Raw genomic sequence first — 18,523 nt, forward strand, 5'->3', positions numbered from 1 at the left:
AATGGACATTGGGGTACATGTGTTTTTTTTTTTTTTTCAATTCTGGTTTCCTTGGGGGTATATGCCCAGTAGTGGGATTTCTGGGTCATATGGTAGTTTTATTTCTAGTATTTTAAGGAATCTCCATACCATTCTCCATAGTGTTTGTATCAGTTTTTATTCCCACCAACAGTGTAAGAGGTTTTCCTTTTCACCATACCCTCTCCAGCATTTATTGTTTGTAGACTTTTTGATGATGGCCATTCTGACTGGTGAGATACCTCACTGTGGTTTTCATTTGCATTTCTATATTAATGAGTGACATTGAGCATCTTTTCATGTGTTTATTAGCCATTTGTATGTCTTCTTTGGAGAAATGTCTGTTTAGGTCTTCTGCTCACTTTTTGATTGAATTGTTCATTTTTATAATATTGAGCTTCATGGAACATTTGTATATTTTGGAGGTTAATTCTTTGTCAGTTATTTTGTTTGCTGTCATTTTCTCCCATTCCCAACTTCAGCCTATACTACAAAGCTACAGTCATCAAGACAGTATGGTACTGGCACACAAATAGAAATATAGATCAATGGAACAAAATAGAAATCACAGAGATAAATCCACACAGCTATGGACACTTTATCTTTGACAAAGGAGGCAAAAATATACGGTGGAAAAAAGATAATCTCTTCAACAAGTGGTGACAGGAAAACTGAACTGGTCAATTGCATGTAAAAGAATGAAATTGCAACTCTTTGTAACACCATACACAAAAATAAACTCAAAGTAGATTAAAGACCTAAATGTAAGGCCAGAAACAATAAAACTCTTAGAGGAAAACATAGACAGAATACTTTTTGACATAAATCACAACAAGATCCTCTATGACCCACCTCCCAGAGTAATGAAAATAAAAACAAAAATAAGCAACTGGACCTAATTTAAATCAAAAGCTTCCAGTGTTTTTTAAATCTCTATTTGTTTTCTTTCTCATCTTTATTACCTTCTTCCTTCTGCTTACTTTATGTTTGTTTGTTCTTTTTCTAATTCTTCTAGGTGGTTGGTTAGGTTGTTTATTTGAGATTTTTATTATTGTTTTAGAAAGGCTTGTATCACTATAAACATCCCTCTAAGAACTACTTTTGCTGCATCCCATTGATTCTTAATTGGCTGTGTCTTCATTGCCATTTGTCTCAAGGTATTTTTAAGTTTGCTCTTGGATGTCATTACTGACTCACTTTTAAAAACATTTTCGGATAACTTTTACTAAAAATGTGCATATTTTCAAGGAGAGGGTCCAGTACTTTAGAAACTGCAGCAAAGCCTTATCTGTGTATTACACATATCTAATGTCCTCCCTCAGAGAAGGCAATGGCACCCCACTTCAGCACTCTTGCCTGGCAAATCCCATGGATGGAGGAGCCTGGTAGGCTGCCGTCCATGGGGTCACGAAGAGTTGGACATGACTGAGCGACTTCCCTTTCACTTTTCACTTTCATGCATTGGAGAAGGAAATGGCAACCCACTCCAGTGTTCTTGCCTGGAGAATCCCAGGGACAGGGGAGCCTGGTGGGCTGCTGTCTATGGGGTCGCAGAGTCAGACACGGCTGAAGTGACTCAGCAGCAGCAGCAGCAGCAATGGCCTCCCTAGAGGAGATTTTCCCAGTGGTTACATATGGTTGTGAGAGATGGATTCTAAAGAAGACAGGATGCCAAAGAATTGATGTCTTTGAACTGTGGTGCTGTAGAAGACTTCTGAAAGTCTCTTGGACAGCAAGGAAATCAAACCAGTCAATCTTGAGAGATCAACTCTGAATATTCACTGGAAGGACTGATGCTGAAGCTTAAGCTCCAGTATTTTGGTCATCTGATGTGAATAGACAATTCATTGGAAAAGTCCCTGATACTGGGAGAGATTGAGGGCAGAAGGAGAAAAGGGTGTCAGAGGAAGAGATGGCTGGATGGCATCACCAGTGCAATGAACATGAACTTGGGCACACTCTGGGAGATGATGAGGGACAGGGAGGCCTGGTGTGCTGCAGGCCATGTAGTCACAATGAGTTGGATGTGACTGGGTGACTGAACAACAACAATGGCCTCCCTGGCTCAGCCAGAGGTCTTTACATACATGCAAAGATATTTTTCCTGGCTTAATAGCATTCATGTATTTGTTTTGTCTAATGTACCTCCTTCTAAAAGAAATTGAAGTGCTGTCTATATAATAATGTGTGTGCATGTGTGTGTGTGTGTGGTTTTAATTACTATCTATATGATGGAATCTAAAATTTATCCAATTCAAATCTCTCCTTTGGGCTCTAAACTTAGACTCCCAAGTATCCAAACAGGATGCTGGCAAATTCTCAGAGATAAATTGATACAATTAATCCAGTACAAATCTAAAGGCTACATGTCTGTATTATTACATCAATATTATATGTTATTTTAAAATAAAACTCTGATGTACATTCTTTCTTACTATAATGCAAAAATACCAATAAGAATTATTTTGTAATTATCTCCAGTTCCTCAGTTATAGAATTCATTTATATAACAATTTTTATGTCTTTAGTGTTATAAATGTATTTAAAAAGTAATGTTGATTAGTTCTAGTAATTTTCTGGTGGAGTCTTTAGGGTTTTCTATGTAGAGGATCATGTCATCTGCAAATAGTGAGAGCTTTACTTCTTTTCCAATTTGGATTCCTTTTATTTCTTTTTCTGCTCTGATTGCTGTGGCCAAAACTTCCAAAACTATGTTGAATAGTAATGGTGAAAGTGGGCACCCTTGTCTTGTTCCTGACTTTAGAGGAAATGCTTTCAATTTTTCACCATTGAGGATAATGTTTGCTGTGGGTTTGTCATATATAGCTTTTATTATGTTGAGGTATGTTCCTTCTATTCCTGCTTTCTGGAGAGTTTTGATCATAAATGGATGTTGAATTTTGTCAAAGGCTTTCTCTGCATCTATTGAGATAATCATATGGTTTTTATTTTTCAATTTGTTAATGTGGTGTATTACATTGATTGATTTGCGGATATTGAAGAATCCTTGCATCCCTGGGATAAAGCCCACTTGGTCATGGTGTATGATCTTTTTAATGTGTTGTTGGATTCTGATTGCTAGAATTTTGTTAAGGATTTTTGCATCTATGTTCATCAGTGATATTGGCCTGTAGTTTTCTTTTTTTGTGGGATCTTTGTCAGGTTTTGGTATTAGGGTGATGGTGGCCTCATAGAATGAGTTTGGAAGTTTACCATTCTCTGCAATTTTCTGGAAGAGTTTGAGCAGGATAGGTGTTAGCTCTTCTCTAAATTTTTGGTAGAATTCAGCTGTGAAGCCGTCTGGACCTGGGCTTTTGTTTGCTGGAAGATTTTTGATTACAGTTTCAATTTCCGTGCTTGTGATGGGTCTGTTAAGATTTTCTATTTCTTCCTGGTCGAGTTTTGGACAGTTGTACTTTTCTAAGAATTTGTCCATTTCTTCCACGTTGTCCATTTTATTGGCATATAATTGTTGATAGTACTCTCTTATGATCCTTTGTATTTCTGTGTTGTCTGTTGTGATCTCTCCATTTTCATTTCTAATTTTATTGATTTGATTTTTCTCCCTTTGTTTCTTGATGAGTCTGGCTAATGGTTTGTCAATTTTATTTATCCTTTCAAAAAACCAGCTTTTGGTTTTGTTGATTTTTGCTATGATCTCTTTTGTTTCTTTTGCATTTATTTCTGCTCTAAGTTTTAAGATTTCTTTCCTTCTACTAACCCTGGGGTTCTTCATTTCTTCCTTTTCTAGTTGCTTTAAGTGTAGAGTTAGGTTATTTATTTGACTATAGTAAAGCTGCAGGATATAAAATCAACACCCAGAAATCCCTTGCATTCCTATACACTAATAATGAGAAAACAGAAAGAGAAATTAAGGAAACAATTCCATTCACCATTGCAACGGAAAGAATAAAATACTCAGGAATATATCTACCTAAAGAAACTAAAGACCTATATATAGAAAACTATAAAACACTGGTGAAAGAAATCAAAGAGGACACTAACAGATGGAGAAATATACCATGTTCATGGATTAGAAGAATCAATATAGTGAAAATGAGTATACTACCCAAAGCAATCTATAGATTCAATGCAATCCCTATCAAGCTACCAACAGTATTCTTCACAGAGCTAGAACAAATAATTTCACAATTTGTATGGAAATACAAAAAACCTCGAATAGCCAAAGCGATCTTGAGAAAGAAGAATGGAACTGGAGGAATCAACCTACCTGACTTCAGGCTCTACTACAAAGCCACAGTTATCAAGACAGTATGGTACTGGCACAAAGACAGAAATATAGATCAATGGAACAAAATAGAAAGCCCAGAGATAAATCCACGCACATATGGACACCTTATCTTTGGCAAAGGAGGCAAGAATATACAATGGATTAAAGACAATCTCTTTAACAAGTGGTGCTGGGAAAACTGGTCAACCACTTGTAGAAGAATGAAACTAGAACACTTTCTAACACCATACACAAAAATAAACTCAAAATGGATTAAAGATCTAAACGTAAGACCAGAAACTATAAAACTCCTAGAGGAGAACATAGGCAAAACACTCTCTGACATACATCACAGCAGGATCCTCTATGACCCACCTCCCAGAATATTGGAAATAAAAGCAAAAATAAACAAATGGGACCTAATTAACCTTAAAAGCTTCTGCACATCAAAGGAAACTATTAGCAAGGTGAAAAGACAGCCTTCAGAATGGGAGAAGATAATAGCAAATGAAGCAACTGACAAACAACTAATCTCGAGAATATACAAGCAACTCCTACAGCTCAACTCCAGAAAAATAAATGACCCAATCAAAAAATGGGCCAAAGAACTAAATAGACATTTCTCCAAAGAAGACATACAGATAGCTAACAAACACATGAAAAGATGCTCCACATCACTCATTATCAGAGAAATGCAAATCAAAACCACTATGAGGTACCATTTCACACCAGTCAGAATGGCTGCGATCCAAAAGTCTACAAGTAATAAATGCTGGAGAGGGTGTGGAGAAAAGGGAACCCTCTTACACTGTTGGTGGGAATGCAAACTAGTACAGCCACTATGGAGAACAGTGTGGAAATTCCTTAAAAAACTGGAAATAGAACTGCCTTATGATCCAGCAATCCCACTGCTGGGCATACACACTGAGGAAACCAGAAGGGAAAGAGACACGTGTACCCCAATGTTCATCGCAGCACTGTTTATAATAGCCAAGACATGGAAGCAACCTAGATGTCCATCAGCAGATGAATGGATAAGAAATCTGTGGTACATATACACAATGGAGTATTACTCAGCCATTAAAAAGAAAACATTTGAATCAGTTCTAATGAGGTGGATGAAACTGGAGCCTATTATACAGAGTGAAGTAAGCCAGAAAGAAAAACACCAATACACTATACTAACGCATATATATGGAATTTAGAAAGATGGTAACAATAACCCTGTGTATGAGACAGCAAAAGAGACACTGATGTATAGAACAGTCTTATGGACTCTGTGGGAGAGGGAAAGGGTGGGAAGATTTGGGAGAATGGCATTGAAACATGTAAAATATCATGTATGAAACGAGTTGCCAGTCCAGGTTCAATGCACGATACTGGATGCTTGGGGCTGGTGCACTGGGACGACCCAGAGGGATGGTATGGGGAGGGAGGACGGAGGAGGGTTCAGGATGGGGAACACATGTATACCTGTGGTGGATTCATTTTGATATTTGGCAAAACTAATACAATTATGTAAAGTTTAAAAATAAAATAAAATTAAAAAAAAAATAAAAAGTAATGTTAAATCTAGTAAAAGAATATGAATTATAAAAGTATTTTGAGGTACTTATTTTTGATCATATATTTTGTTTTTAGATTAATAATAACCTAAATATACTTCTTCACTGTATTTTGCAAATGTGCATCATTGCAAATAAAGCTGATACATGGAAATAGGAATTTATACATAATACATGTTAATATTAAAATATTTTATTTACATAAGGATTATTTATTTTGAAAGTAACTCATAATAATCTAATTGCAAATGAAAGTTTTCTTATATATAAAAAATGCTTTTTAATTGATTATATTAAGTAGACAATAATACAGAAAAATGGAAAGATATACCATGTTCTTGGATTGGAAGAGTCAATATTGTCAAAATGATTATATTACCCAAAGCAATCTACAGATTCAATGAAGTCCCTGTCAAATTACAATGACATTATTCACAAAAATAAAAAAAAAATCTTAAAATTTGTATGGTAACATAAAAGATCCTGAATAGCTAAAGCAATCTTGAAAAAGGAATACATCTGGAAGAAACAGGCTCCCTGACTTCAGACTGTACTACAAAACTATAGTCTTCAAAATAGTATGTTACTGGCACAAAACAGAAATGTAGATTAATGGAACTGGGTAGAAAGCCTGTAAATAAACCCGCACACACTATGGTCAATTAATCTATAACTAATGAGGCAAGACTATACAATGAAGGAACTCTACAGCTACATGTAAAACAAATGAACTTAGAACATTTTTTAACACCACACCCAAAAATAAACCCAAAATGTATTAAAGATAAATATAAAACTATAAAACTCTTAGAGGAAAACAGGCAGAACACTCTGACAAAAATGCAGTGATATCTCTTCTGAGCTGTCTCCTAGAATAATGCAAATGAAAACAAAAAGAAAAAAATGGGCCTAATTAAACTCAATAGCTTTTGCACAGCAACGGAAACCATAAAAAATGAAAAACAATCCTCAGAATGGGAGAAAATATTTGCAAATGATATGACCAAAGGGATTAGTCTCCAAAATCTACAATGAAGCTCAAGATTTAAAATAATCAAAAAATGGGCAGAAAACCTAACTAGAAATTACTATAAAGAAAACATAGATAGCCAGGAGTCACATGGAAAAATGCTCAACCTTGCTAATAATTAGAGAATTGGAAATCAAAATTATAATGAGGTATCACTTCATACCTGTTGGAATGGCTATCATCAAAATATCAGCAAAAAATAAACATTAAAGAAGGTATGGGGAAAAGAGAACCTTTCTACAATGTTGAAAGGAGTGTAAATTGGTAGGGCCAGTATAGAGAACAATATGGGGAGGTTCCTTAGAGATGGAGCTGCAGTGTGGTCCAGAGGCAAAACTCCTGGGCATATATCCAGAGTAAAACATGGTTCAAAAAGATACATACACCCACAGTGTTCACTGCAATGCTGTTTACAGTAGCCTAGATATGGAAACAACCTAAATAACCATTAACAGAGGAATGATAAAAGAAATGGTAGTACATATATACAATGGAATATTGCTCAGCCATTAAAAAGAATGAAATAATGTCATTGGCAGCAACATGGATGGACCTGGAGATTATCATACTCAGTTCAGTTCAGTTCAGTTGCTCAGTCGTGTCCGACTCTTTGTGACCTCATGGACTGCAGCACTCCAGGCCTCCCTGTCCATTGCCAACTCCCAGAGTTTACTCAAACTCATGTCCGTTGAGTCAGTGATGCCATCCAACCATCTCATCCTCTGTCGTCCCCTTCTCCTCCTGCCTTCAATCTTTCCCAGCATCAGGGTCTTTTCAAATGAGTCAGTTCTTCGCATTAGGTGGCCAAAATATTGGCATTTCCGCTTCACCATCAGTCCTTCCAAGGAATATTCAGGACTGATTTCCTTTAGGATGGACTGGTTTAATCAACTATGCTCCAATATAAAATAGAAATTTAAAAATCTACAGTGAAATAATTAACAATTTCTATCAATAAACTTAAATAAATATATTTTAATCCTTTGATTAATGTTTCAATTTTTTAAATCTATTTTGGAGATATAATTTAAAAACACAGGGATTTATACACAAAAAAATCACTGCAATGTTATCAAATAAAAATTAAAAAATTTTTCCATAGTAGGAGAAATATCAAGTAAATTAAGATCACTACTGTATTTTACAATAATTTGTAAAAGCTAAATATACATATAAAGAATAGAGAGAGAAATGAGAAAATTCTAAAAGTTTAGAGAAAATACAGAATAGAAAATTGTGTGTGTGTATGTGTGTAGTCTCATTGAGGAAAATTGCAAAATTTTCTACAAAATTACTATGAACAAAAACTGTTAAAAGAGCCCTTGGGTGGAATACAGGTGACTTTTATTTCCTTATTTATAAGATTCACTGATTTTTTAGTGACATGTTGTTTAGTCTCCATGTAGTCATATTTTTTTCTTATTCTTTTCTGTGGTGGGTTTCTAGTTTCATGCCATTGTGATCTGAAAGGATAGCTGAACTAGTTTCTGTATTCTTAAATTTGTTGAGATTCATCTTGTGTCCTTGTATGTGGTCAGTCCTAGAGACTGTTCCATGTGCACTTGGAAAGAATGTGTATTCTGGTTTGTTTGTTTTTTAATGTAATACCCTATATATATATCAAGAAGACTTAACTGTTCTATTGTATCATTTAATTTCTCTGTTGTGTTACTGATCTGTTTACAAAATCTGTGCACTGATGTGAGTTGGGTGTTAAAATCTCCAGTTATTATTTTGCAAGTGTGCACTTGGTCATGTCTGGCTCTTTGCAACCCAATGGACTGTAGACGGCTTGGCTCCTCTGTCCGTGGATTTCCCAGGCAAAATCACTGGAGTGGGTTGCCCTTTTCTACTCCAGTGAATCTTCCCAACCCAGAGATTGAACCCATATCTCTTGAGTCTCTGGCATTGGCAGGCAGATTCTCTACCACTGCACCGCCTTTATATTGGTTAGTGTTTGTTTTATGTATTTGGATGCAAAATGTTATACCCCAAAAATATGCATATTTGTTGATGAGTGTAATACACTTTTCTTGCATTTATTCTTTTATAATATTCTTTTGTATTTTTCTTTATGGCCTTTGTTTTAAAGTCTATTTTTTCTCATATGAGTCATGTTACACCCACTTTCCTCTAATTTCCATTTGAATGAAATGTCTTTTTCATCTTCTCACTTTCAGCCTAAGTCTGTCTTTTGCACTGAATATTCTCTTCTAGGCAGCTAGACTCGTGTTTGTGTTTTTAATCCAATCTTCCACTCTATGTCTTTGGAGCATTTAAGCCATTGACATAAGGCAATTATCAATAAATATGTATTTATTTCCATTTTAAACCTAATTTTCCAGTTGAGTCTGTGTTTCTTTATTTCTTCTTTGTTCCTTTCTTTTTCTTTTTGTTCTTCCTTTTGTTGTTTGATTAGTTCCTTTTGTATTATGCTTGTGTTCTCTTGTTTTTTTGTGAAACTATCGTATGTTTGTGATTATCTTGTTTTTCAAGTATGTTAACGTTTTCCTATATCTAACTGCTTTAGACTGATTTTCTTTCTTTTTTTTTTATTCTTAAACTTTACATAATTGTATTAGTTTTGCCAAATATCAAAATGAATCCGCCACAGGTATACATGTGTTCCCCATCCTGAACCCTCCTCCCTCCTCCCTCCCCATACCATCCCTCTGGGTCGTCCCAGTGCACCAGCCCCAAGCATCCAGTATCGTGCATCGAACCTGGACTGGCAACTCGTTTCATACATGATATTTTACATGTTTCAATGCCATTCTCCCAAATCTTCCCACCCTCTCCCTCTCCCACAGAGTCCATAAGACTGTTCTATATATCAGTGTCTCTTTTGCTGTCTCGTACATAGGGTTATTGTTACCATCTTTCTAAATTCCATATATATGCGTTAGTATACTGTATTGGTGTTTTTCTTTCTGGCTTACTTCACTCTGTATAATAGGCTCCAGTTTCATCCACCTCATTAGAACTGATTCAAATGTATTCTTTTTAATGGCTGAGTAATACTCCATTGTGTATATGTACCACAGCTTTCTTATCCATTCATCTGCTGATGGACATCTAGGTTGCTTCCATGTCCTGGCTATTATAAACAGTGCTGCAATGAACATTGGGGTACACGTTAGACTGATTTTTTTATAGGCTCAAATGCATTGTAAAAAATATCTGTATTTTGCTATTCTCCTTCTTCACACTTTTTGGCTTTGTTGTCTTCTTTTACATCTTCATATTTACCCTTTTGCTGTTCACTGCTTTCACAAAAAAAATTTATTTTTTTTAAATCTGTATACTGGTTTATTTAAGTAATTTCCTTTGCAATTCTCATTTTCTCTTTTCTATGGATTCTTATTTCTTATCTATTTAGAAAATATCTTTCAATATTTCCTTTATGATAGGTTTCATTTTAGTTTAGTTCTTTTAGTTTTTCCTGTCTCAGAAATTCTTTATCTCTCTATTCTAAATGATAATCTTTCTGGAAAGAGTTTCTTATGTTGCAGATTTTTCTCCTTCAAGATTGTGAATGTATCTTACTACTCCCTTTTGGCCTGCAACATTCCAATAGGGAAACCAGCTGATTGCCTTAAGGAGATTTCCTTGCAATCAAATTTTGTTTTTCTCTCCTTGCCTTCAGCATCCTTTCTTTACATTTAACTTTTGCTTCCCTGGTGGCTCAGACAGTAAAGAATCTGCTTGCAATTCAGGAGACCTGGGTTTGATCCCTGGGTTGGGAAGATCTCCTGGAGAAGGGAATGGCAACCCACTCCAGTATTCTTGCCTGGAGAATTCCATGGACAGAACAGCTTGGTGGGCTATAGTCTATGGGGTTGCAAAGAACTGGACATGATTGAGCAACTAACACTTTGACTTTCTTTCTTTGCCACTTTATAGTATGTCTGGTGTAAGTCTGTTTGGGTTCATATTGTCTGGGACTCTCTACACTTCCTGTATCTGGGTATCTGTTTCCTTCTTCTTCTTCTTTTTTTTTTTTTTCTGCTTTTTTTGTTTTTTTGCTTCCCTAGTAGTTCAGCTGGGAAAGAATCTGCCTGCAATGCAGTAGACCTGGGTTCGATCCTGGAGTTGGGAAGATCCCCTGGAGAAAGGAAAGGCTACCCACTCCAGTATTCTGGCCTGGAGAATCCCATGGACTGTATAGTCCATGGGGTCACAAAGAGTTGGACATGACTGAGCGACTTTCACTTCACTTCACTTCTTTAGTTTTGGAAAGTTTTCAGTCATAATTTCTTCAAGTACATTTTTTGATCTCCTTTACTTTTTCTTCTTTTGTTGGAATTTATTCACCACTTATTCATTTTGTATTATTCAATCTTCTGTTCCTTGTTTCTAGCTCAGCTTTTGCCTCAGCAAATGAGATTTCTAATTTTTCTTGGTTCTTTATAGTTTGTAGTTTCTTTATATAATAATCTGAATTTTTATTGATATCCTTTCATTGTCTCCTTTTTGCACTCTGTGTCTATCAGGCTGAAGACGTCTGTTCCATTGTTTGTTCTTTTAGGGGAGTTGTCTTGGTTGTCTTGTCCTGAACCCCCCTCCAAGCTCCCTCCCCATACCCTCCCTCTGGGTCATCCCAGTGCACCAGCCCCAAGCTTCCTGTATCCTGCATCGAACCTGGACTGGCGATTCGTTTCTTATATAATATTATGCATGTTTCAATGCCATTCTCCCAAATCATCCACCCCGTCCCTCTCCCACAGAGTCCAAAAGACTCTTCTATACATCTGTGTCTCTTTTGCTGTCTCGCATACAGGGTTGTCGTTACCATCTTTCTAAATTCCATATATATGCGTTAGTATACTGTATTGGTGTTTTTCTTTCTGGCTTACTTCACTCTGTATAATAGGCTCCAGTTTCATCTACCTCATTAGAACTGATTCAAATGTATTCTTTTAAATGGCTGAGTAATACTCCACTGTGTATATGTACCACAGCTTTCTTATCCATTCATCTGCTGATGGACATCTAGGTTGCTTCCATGTCTTGGCTATTATAAACAGTGCTGTGATGAACATTGGGGTACACGTGTCTTGGTCTTTTATCTGGGAATCGTTCCTCTACTTCTTTTTATCTATGTTTCTCTTACTTTGTGAGTTTGGGAGAAACAATTATCTACCATAGTCTTAGAGGGATATTTGATGTGGTAGCATCCCTGTATAGCCTGAACAGCTTTGATATTGCTGATGCCAATGCTGTTTTTAGTATGGATGACTGCTGCTTCTTTCCTCAGTGTGTCCTGGCTTTTATCCCCTTGATATGCGATGTGACTGGTCTTACGGTGATCAGAACCCGCCCTGCATGTTAAGCAGTGCCTCCTCTCTTCCCTGTGGCTGTCACAGCCGTATCAGGGGCAGGGTCTGCACCTTAGTTGTTGGAGTAGGAACCCCTCATCTGTTTCTGAGCTGCACTGTGAAGTAGGTGGTATTGCAGTGCTCCCACTGAGAAAGGAGCCACCAAGTATTCCTCCACCAGAGCTGTCCATCAGGGATGGCACTCTGTTGTATCATTGGTCACCCATAGTGCAGGGTCATATGGTACACTGTTTCGGCACTGCTCTCAGCCCTGCCTCAACCATGGAAAAGCTGGCAATTTGCTCTAGTGCCCTTCAGGCATTGTTTTTTACAAGGCAACCAGTGTGGATCCACTGGATAAGTGACTGATAAATTTTAGTAGATGAGGCAGAGGGAGCTGTGGGTAAAGAAATCCCAAGCTTCTGCCTTGTACATCCAGGTAGATAATGGTGTAACTTACTCAGAAAAGGAATATAGCAGGAGGAATACATTTTCAGATGAGTGAAAGTGAAGGTCAGTCAGTGGTGTCTGACTCTTTGCAACCCCGTGGACTATAGAGTCCACGGAATTCTGCAGGCCAGAATACTGGAGTGGATAGCCTTTCCCTTCTCCAGGGGATCTTCCCAACCCAGGGATCAAACCCAGGGCTCCCACATTGCAGGCAAATTCTTCATCAGTGCCACAAGAAGCTGAAGTTCTATGAAGACCTACAAGACGTTCTGGAACTAGCACTCAAAAAAAAATGTCCTTTTCATCATAGGGGACTGGAATGCAAAAGTAGGAAGTCAAGAGATACCTGGAGTAACAGGCAAGTTTGGCCTTGGAATACAAAATGAAGTGGGGCAAAGGCTAATAGAGTTTTGCCATGAGAAAGCACTGATCATAGCAAACACCCTCTTCCAACAACACAAAAGACAGCTCTACACATGGACATCACCAGATGGTCAATACTAAAATAAGATTGATTATATTCTTTTCAGCTGAAAATGGAGAAGCTCAAGAGAGTCAACATTGCAAAATTCAAACTTAAACTGAAAAAAGTAGGGAAAATTACTAGATGATTCAGGTATGACCTAAATCAAATACCTTACAATTACACAGTGGAAATGACAAATAGATTCAAGGGATATCATCTGATAGACAGAGTGCCTAAAGAATTATGGACAGAGGTTCATAAGGTTGTACAGGAGGCGGAGATCAAGACCATATCCAAGAAAAAAGAAAAAAAAAAAAAAAGAAAAGGCAAAATGGTTGTCTGAGGAGGCCTTACAAATAGCTGAGAAAAGAAGGAAAAGGAGAAAAGGAAAGATATACCCATGTGACTGCAGAGTTCCGAAGAATAGCAAGGAGAGATAAGAAAGCCTTCCTTGTGATCAACGCAAAGAAATAGAGGAAAACAATAGAATGGGAAAGAATAGAGATCTCTTAGAACATTAGAGATACCAAGGAAACATTTCATGAAAAGATGGGCACAATTAAGGATAGAAATGGTATGAATCTAACAGAAGCAGAAGATACTAAGAACAGGTGGCAAGAATGCACAGAACTATACAAAAGGGATCTTAATAACCTGGATAGCTACAATGGTGTGATCACGCACCTAGAGACAGATATCCTGGAATGCAAAATCAGGTGGGCCTTAGGAAGCATCACTACAAACAAAGCTACTGGAGGTGATGGAATTGTAGTCGAGATATTTCAAATCCTAAAAGATGATGCTGTAAAAGTGCTGTACTCAATATGTCAGCAAATTTGGAAAACTCAGCAGTGGCCACAGGACTGGAAAAAGTCAGTTTTAATCCCCATCCCAAAGAAAGGCAATGCCAAAGAATGTTCAAACTACTGCACAATGGCACTCATCTCACATGCCAGCAAAGTAATGCTCAAAATTCTCCAAGCAAGGCTTCAACAGTATGTGAAGCAAGAACTTCCAGATGTTCAAGCTGGATTTTAAAAAGGCAGAGGAACCAGAGATCAAATTTCCAGCATCTGTTGTATCATCTCAGTTATGCAGATGACACCACCCTTATGGCAGAAAGCAAAGAAGAATTAAAGAGCCTCTTGATAAAAGTGAAAGAGGAGAGTGAAAAAGCTGACTTAAAACTCAACATTCAAAAAACTAAGATCATGGCATCCAGTCCCATCACTTCATGGGAATAGATGGGGAAACAATGGAAACAGTGGCAGACTTTATTTTCTTGGGCTCTGAAATCACTACAGATAGAGACTGCAGCCATGAAATTGAAATAAGCTTGTTTCTTGGAAGAAAAGCTATCACCAACCTAGAGAGCATATTAAGAAGCAAAGACATTACTTTGCAGACAAAGATCCATCTAGTCAAAGCTGTGGTTTCTCCAGTAGTCATGTATGGATGTGAGAGTTGGACTATAAAGATAACTGAGTGCCAAAGAATTGATGCTTTTGAGCTGTGGTACTGAAGAAGACTCTTGAGAGTCCCTTGGACTGCAAGGAGATCCAACCAGTCTATCCTAAAGGAAATCAGTCCTGAATATTCTTTGGAAGGACTGATGCTGAGGCTGAAGCTGCAATATTTTGGTCATGTGATGCAAAGAACTGACTCATTTGAAAAGATGCTGATGCTGGGAAGGATTAAAAGCAGGAGGAGAAGGGGACAACAGAGGATGAGATGATTGGATGGCATCACCGATTCGATGGACATGAGTTTGAGCAAGCTCTGGGAGTTGGTGATGGACAGGGAAGCCTGGCGTGCTGTAGTCCATGGGGTTGCAAAGAGTTTGACACAACTGAGCGACTGAACTAATTAGTAGAATTTGAAGTGCTTATAGGACAACCACATATAATGACTTTTTGCAGTAAGTTCAGGAATTTAGCAGAAAGACATTAACTGGAGCATATTGTAATATATCAGCTTCATGACAGTAAATGGATCAAAGTGGGACTCCATGAAATTGTTCAGAAAAAGTCTTATGGACTTACTTTGAACTTCTATCCACATTTTGCTTCCAGATATAATTGTTCATGATTTTTTTCTTTTATACTTTGATTTTACCTTTTGAGATTAATGGTCTCTTATTTTCTTATTCTATAGATAATTGATATAAATGCATGCCCTTTATAAGTAATAGTAATAGATATAAGGTTTGTGGGGTTTTTTTCTTTTCACAGGAATTCACATTGCAAAATATGACAGTACTAGCTGTTCAAGACTTGTCTTTGAATTTATATGAGGGGCAAATCACTGTCCTTCTCGGTCATAATGGAGCAGGGAAGACTACTACCTTATCTATCCTCACAGGTAAATATTCATGGTTACTTGTGACTCAGATACTCTGGATTAAGCTTTGAAGCTTCTGTGTACTCTTCTTGACATTGACATTGTTATTTAAATGATACATATGGCTGTTTATTAATCTGCTCTCTTTACAAAGTGTAAATCATTTATTATTAACCTTAAAAATCAATGTTTATTTTTGTTTCTCAGGTGCATCCCACTTCTCACTTTGTAGTGTACCATCGTCATTGGTCAATGCAAAGACTAGAGAGCCTTTCTACTTTCACTTATTTATTCCTTTAAATTTCCTTTTATATCACTTTCTTCTGTTCCCCTGCTCCCTTCATAGGAAACCATTCTAATTTGTTTGATGTACAGTGTTTCATTGTATAATGTGTATTATATATTCTTATGAATATACTTTTATATTTAATAAGAAAATTTCTACTTACATCCAAGTTGAAAGATTTTCAGTGACCACCCTTACACCCACTGCCTAGATTTTACCATTTTACCATTTTATATATTTGTCACAGATCTATTGATCCCATTTTTATGCATCTGAAAATTAATTTTAGACATTAAGATGCTTCTTAATAAATAATTTAGAATGCATATCATTAACTAGAATTTTTCTTTTGGAATAAAATTTTAATTAAAAATGCTTAAATTTTAAGTATTCATTTGCTGCATTTTGACATATGCATACCTCTAAATAATCCTGTTGCCTATTAAGATAGATGACTTCACTATTATCCCAGAAAGTGTTCTCATTACTCAAGTGATTCACTAAATTACAGATGAGGCAAAACTTTACTCATATCATTAGTATACACTAATATGCCAGATATTTGGGTGAAAACTAAGAATGCAGTGTTGAGCAGAAAGTCCTTCCCTTCAAAGATCTTATAGTTGAGCAAGGATTTGATGAGTAAATAGGAATTTTATAACATCTTGAGAAGTAAAAAATAAAGCTTGAGTGTTGGCTGTTGTCCTGTCACCTTGATCTAACACTGCGGGCAAGGTCTGTGAGCAAAGGGGAAATAAAATCTAATTTGAGATTGGTACAAGGTGTAATGAATCATGAAAGAAAGGGGAGGTGCATATTCTAAGGATATTCATGGCCAGGAAGTAAGAAACTAGGGAATATTATATGGCTAGAGAACAGAAAGAGAGAGAAGAGGAATGACCAAAATGATACCAGAGTGTCAAGTGAAAGGTTGGAGCAAGGATGAATTTCCCAGTTTAGGTCAACTATAAGTAGCCTTATCTTTGAGGAAAGAAATGATGGAAAACAACAATTCTTTGTTGACTTCTATCTTTGAAATACTTCTGAAACTTAGTTAAAGCTCTTAATCATTACTTCCTAATTAATTCCACATAATTATTAGTGAATATTGTTATTGTTGTCTTCAGTATAATATCAACTGCCACTTATTAAATAATTTTATATATTTCATCTTAGAACATATTCCATGCTTTACATTTTGTGACAGTGGTCCCCGAAGATAACGGTCTCCTTCCCATGTGTTCTGGCCAGGTCTATGCCCAACATGTAGTGTGGACAAGCTGATGTATTGGGCACAGACCTGGCCAGAAAGACGACAACAAATCCCTGGGGTCTGCTTGCTGTGGTGGGCTGCTCCAGCCAAGGTGGCTTCCACTTTCTGCCTGGGAGGAAAAAGGTGGGGCCCTGCCCCTTGTGAGGAGGCAGGGCAGTGAAGTGGTCTGTCTCTTCCTCACTGAAAAGTCAAGTATGGTTCAATTCACAACTTCAGCAGACCTTGTTTAATTAGTTTTTGTTTACTTACCAAAAAAAAAAAAAAACCCACAAAACCAAATCATAAATGACGAAATAAATCCTAAATAAAAATGGATTTGCTCCACAATATTTCTTAGGAAGATCAAGAACCAGCAGTCCAGGTACCCTGAAGGTTCCAAGTGTCATGGGCAAGTAGGGTTTTTCCTGGTAAAACGGATCCCTGCATGGGGTTGGATAGTTCTGTGCCAAGAAGCTTGTTGGGGTGTGTGACACCCGGGCCATATATACATATATATATAATGAGATAATCCTGGTTTATCTGGCTGAATCCTAAATGAAATCTCTAGTGTCCTCATAAGTAAAAGACAGAGGGAGATTTTAGATAGGCAGAAGAATAGAAGACAAGAAGAGAATAGGCAATGTGATGTTGGACCCAGATAACTGGAGTGTTGCTTCACAGGATAAGAAATATTAGCAGCCACCACAATCTGAAAAACACAAGAAATGGATTTTTCCCTCAGAGTATCTGTTGAGGGTGAGGCCCTGCTGACGCACAGTTTCACCCCAGTGATACTGATTTCAGACTTCCAGTCTCCAGAACTGTAATGGAATAAATTTCTTTTGTTTTAACACTAACTCTGTGGTAATTTGCTACAGCAGCCATTGGAAACCAATGCATTCGATATCTCAGAACATATATTATGCACTTCCTAATGTGTATATGAGCATTCCCTTTTCCTTACCAGGAATGCCTAAACCACCACTTCCCTTTTGAAATTTTCTACTCATTCGTGAAGATTCAGCTCAAAAGCTACTTCCTGATCCCATCAACCAGAATTAATCACCCTTACCTGTTTGGTAACTATGTCCCAAAGGATTAGAGTAATTTCTTACACAGTAAGTTTTCAATAAATACTTGCAGAATGAATTAATTGTATCATGTATCACAGTTGTTGAGACCCCTGTTTCCTCAATTAAAAGTAGCTCGAAGCCCAAGGGTTATGTCTTGTAATTTTTTGAATGATAATTTTTAGTTGAGGCAAAATTCATATAACATAAAATTATTCAATTTAAAGTTTCCAGCTTAGTAGCATGTGGTACTTTTACAATATTGTGCAACTACACAGTGGAGTGGCAAGCATATTCAAGGGATTAGATCTGGTATACAAAGAGCCTGAAGAACTATGGATGGACATTTTTAAAATTGTACAGGATGCAGTGACCAAAATCATTCCAAACAAAAAGAAATGCAAGAAAGCAAAGTGGTTGTCTGAAGGAACAAGAGAATAGCTGAGGAAAAAGAGAAGCAAAGATAAAGAGAAAAGGGAAAGACATACCCAACTAAA

General features: G+C 36.9%; 1 protein-coding gene across 1 annotated transcript in view; it reads left to right on the forward strand.

The window, feature by feature from the left end:
- Positions 1-18,523, forward strand: part of LOC129637637 (phospholipid-transporting ATPase ABCA3-like) — a 195,435-nt gene that overhangs the window by 66,297 nt on the left and 110,615 nt on the right. The window contains exon 10 of the mRNA XM_055561864.1: positions 15,310-15,439. Coding sequence (XP_055417839.1) covers positions 15,310-15,439 — 130 coding nt within the window. The remainder of the gene's footprint in view (positions 1-15,309; positions 15,440-18,523) is intronic.

This window comes from Bubalus kerabau, chromosome 23 (genome assembly GCF_029407905.1).
Source record: "Bubalus kerabau isolate K-KA32 ecotype Philippines breed swamp buffalo chromosome 23, PCC_UOA_SB_1v2, whole genome shotgun sequence".
Taxonomy (NCBI): Eukaryota; Metazoa; Chordata; class Mammalia; order Artiodactyla; family Bovidae; genus Bubalus; species Bubalus kerabau.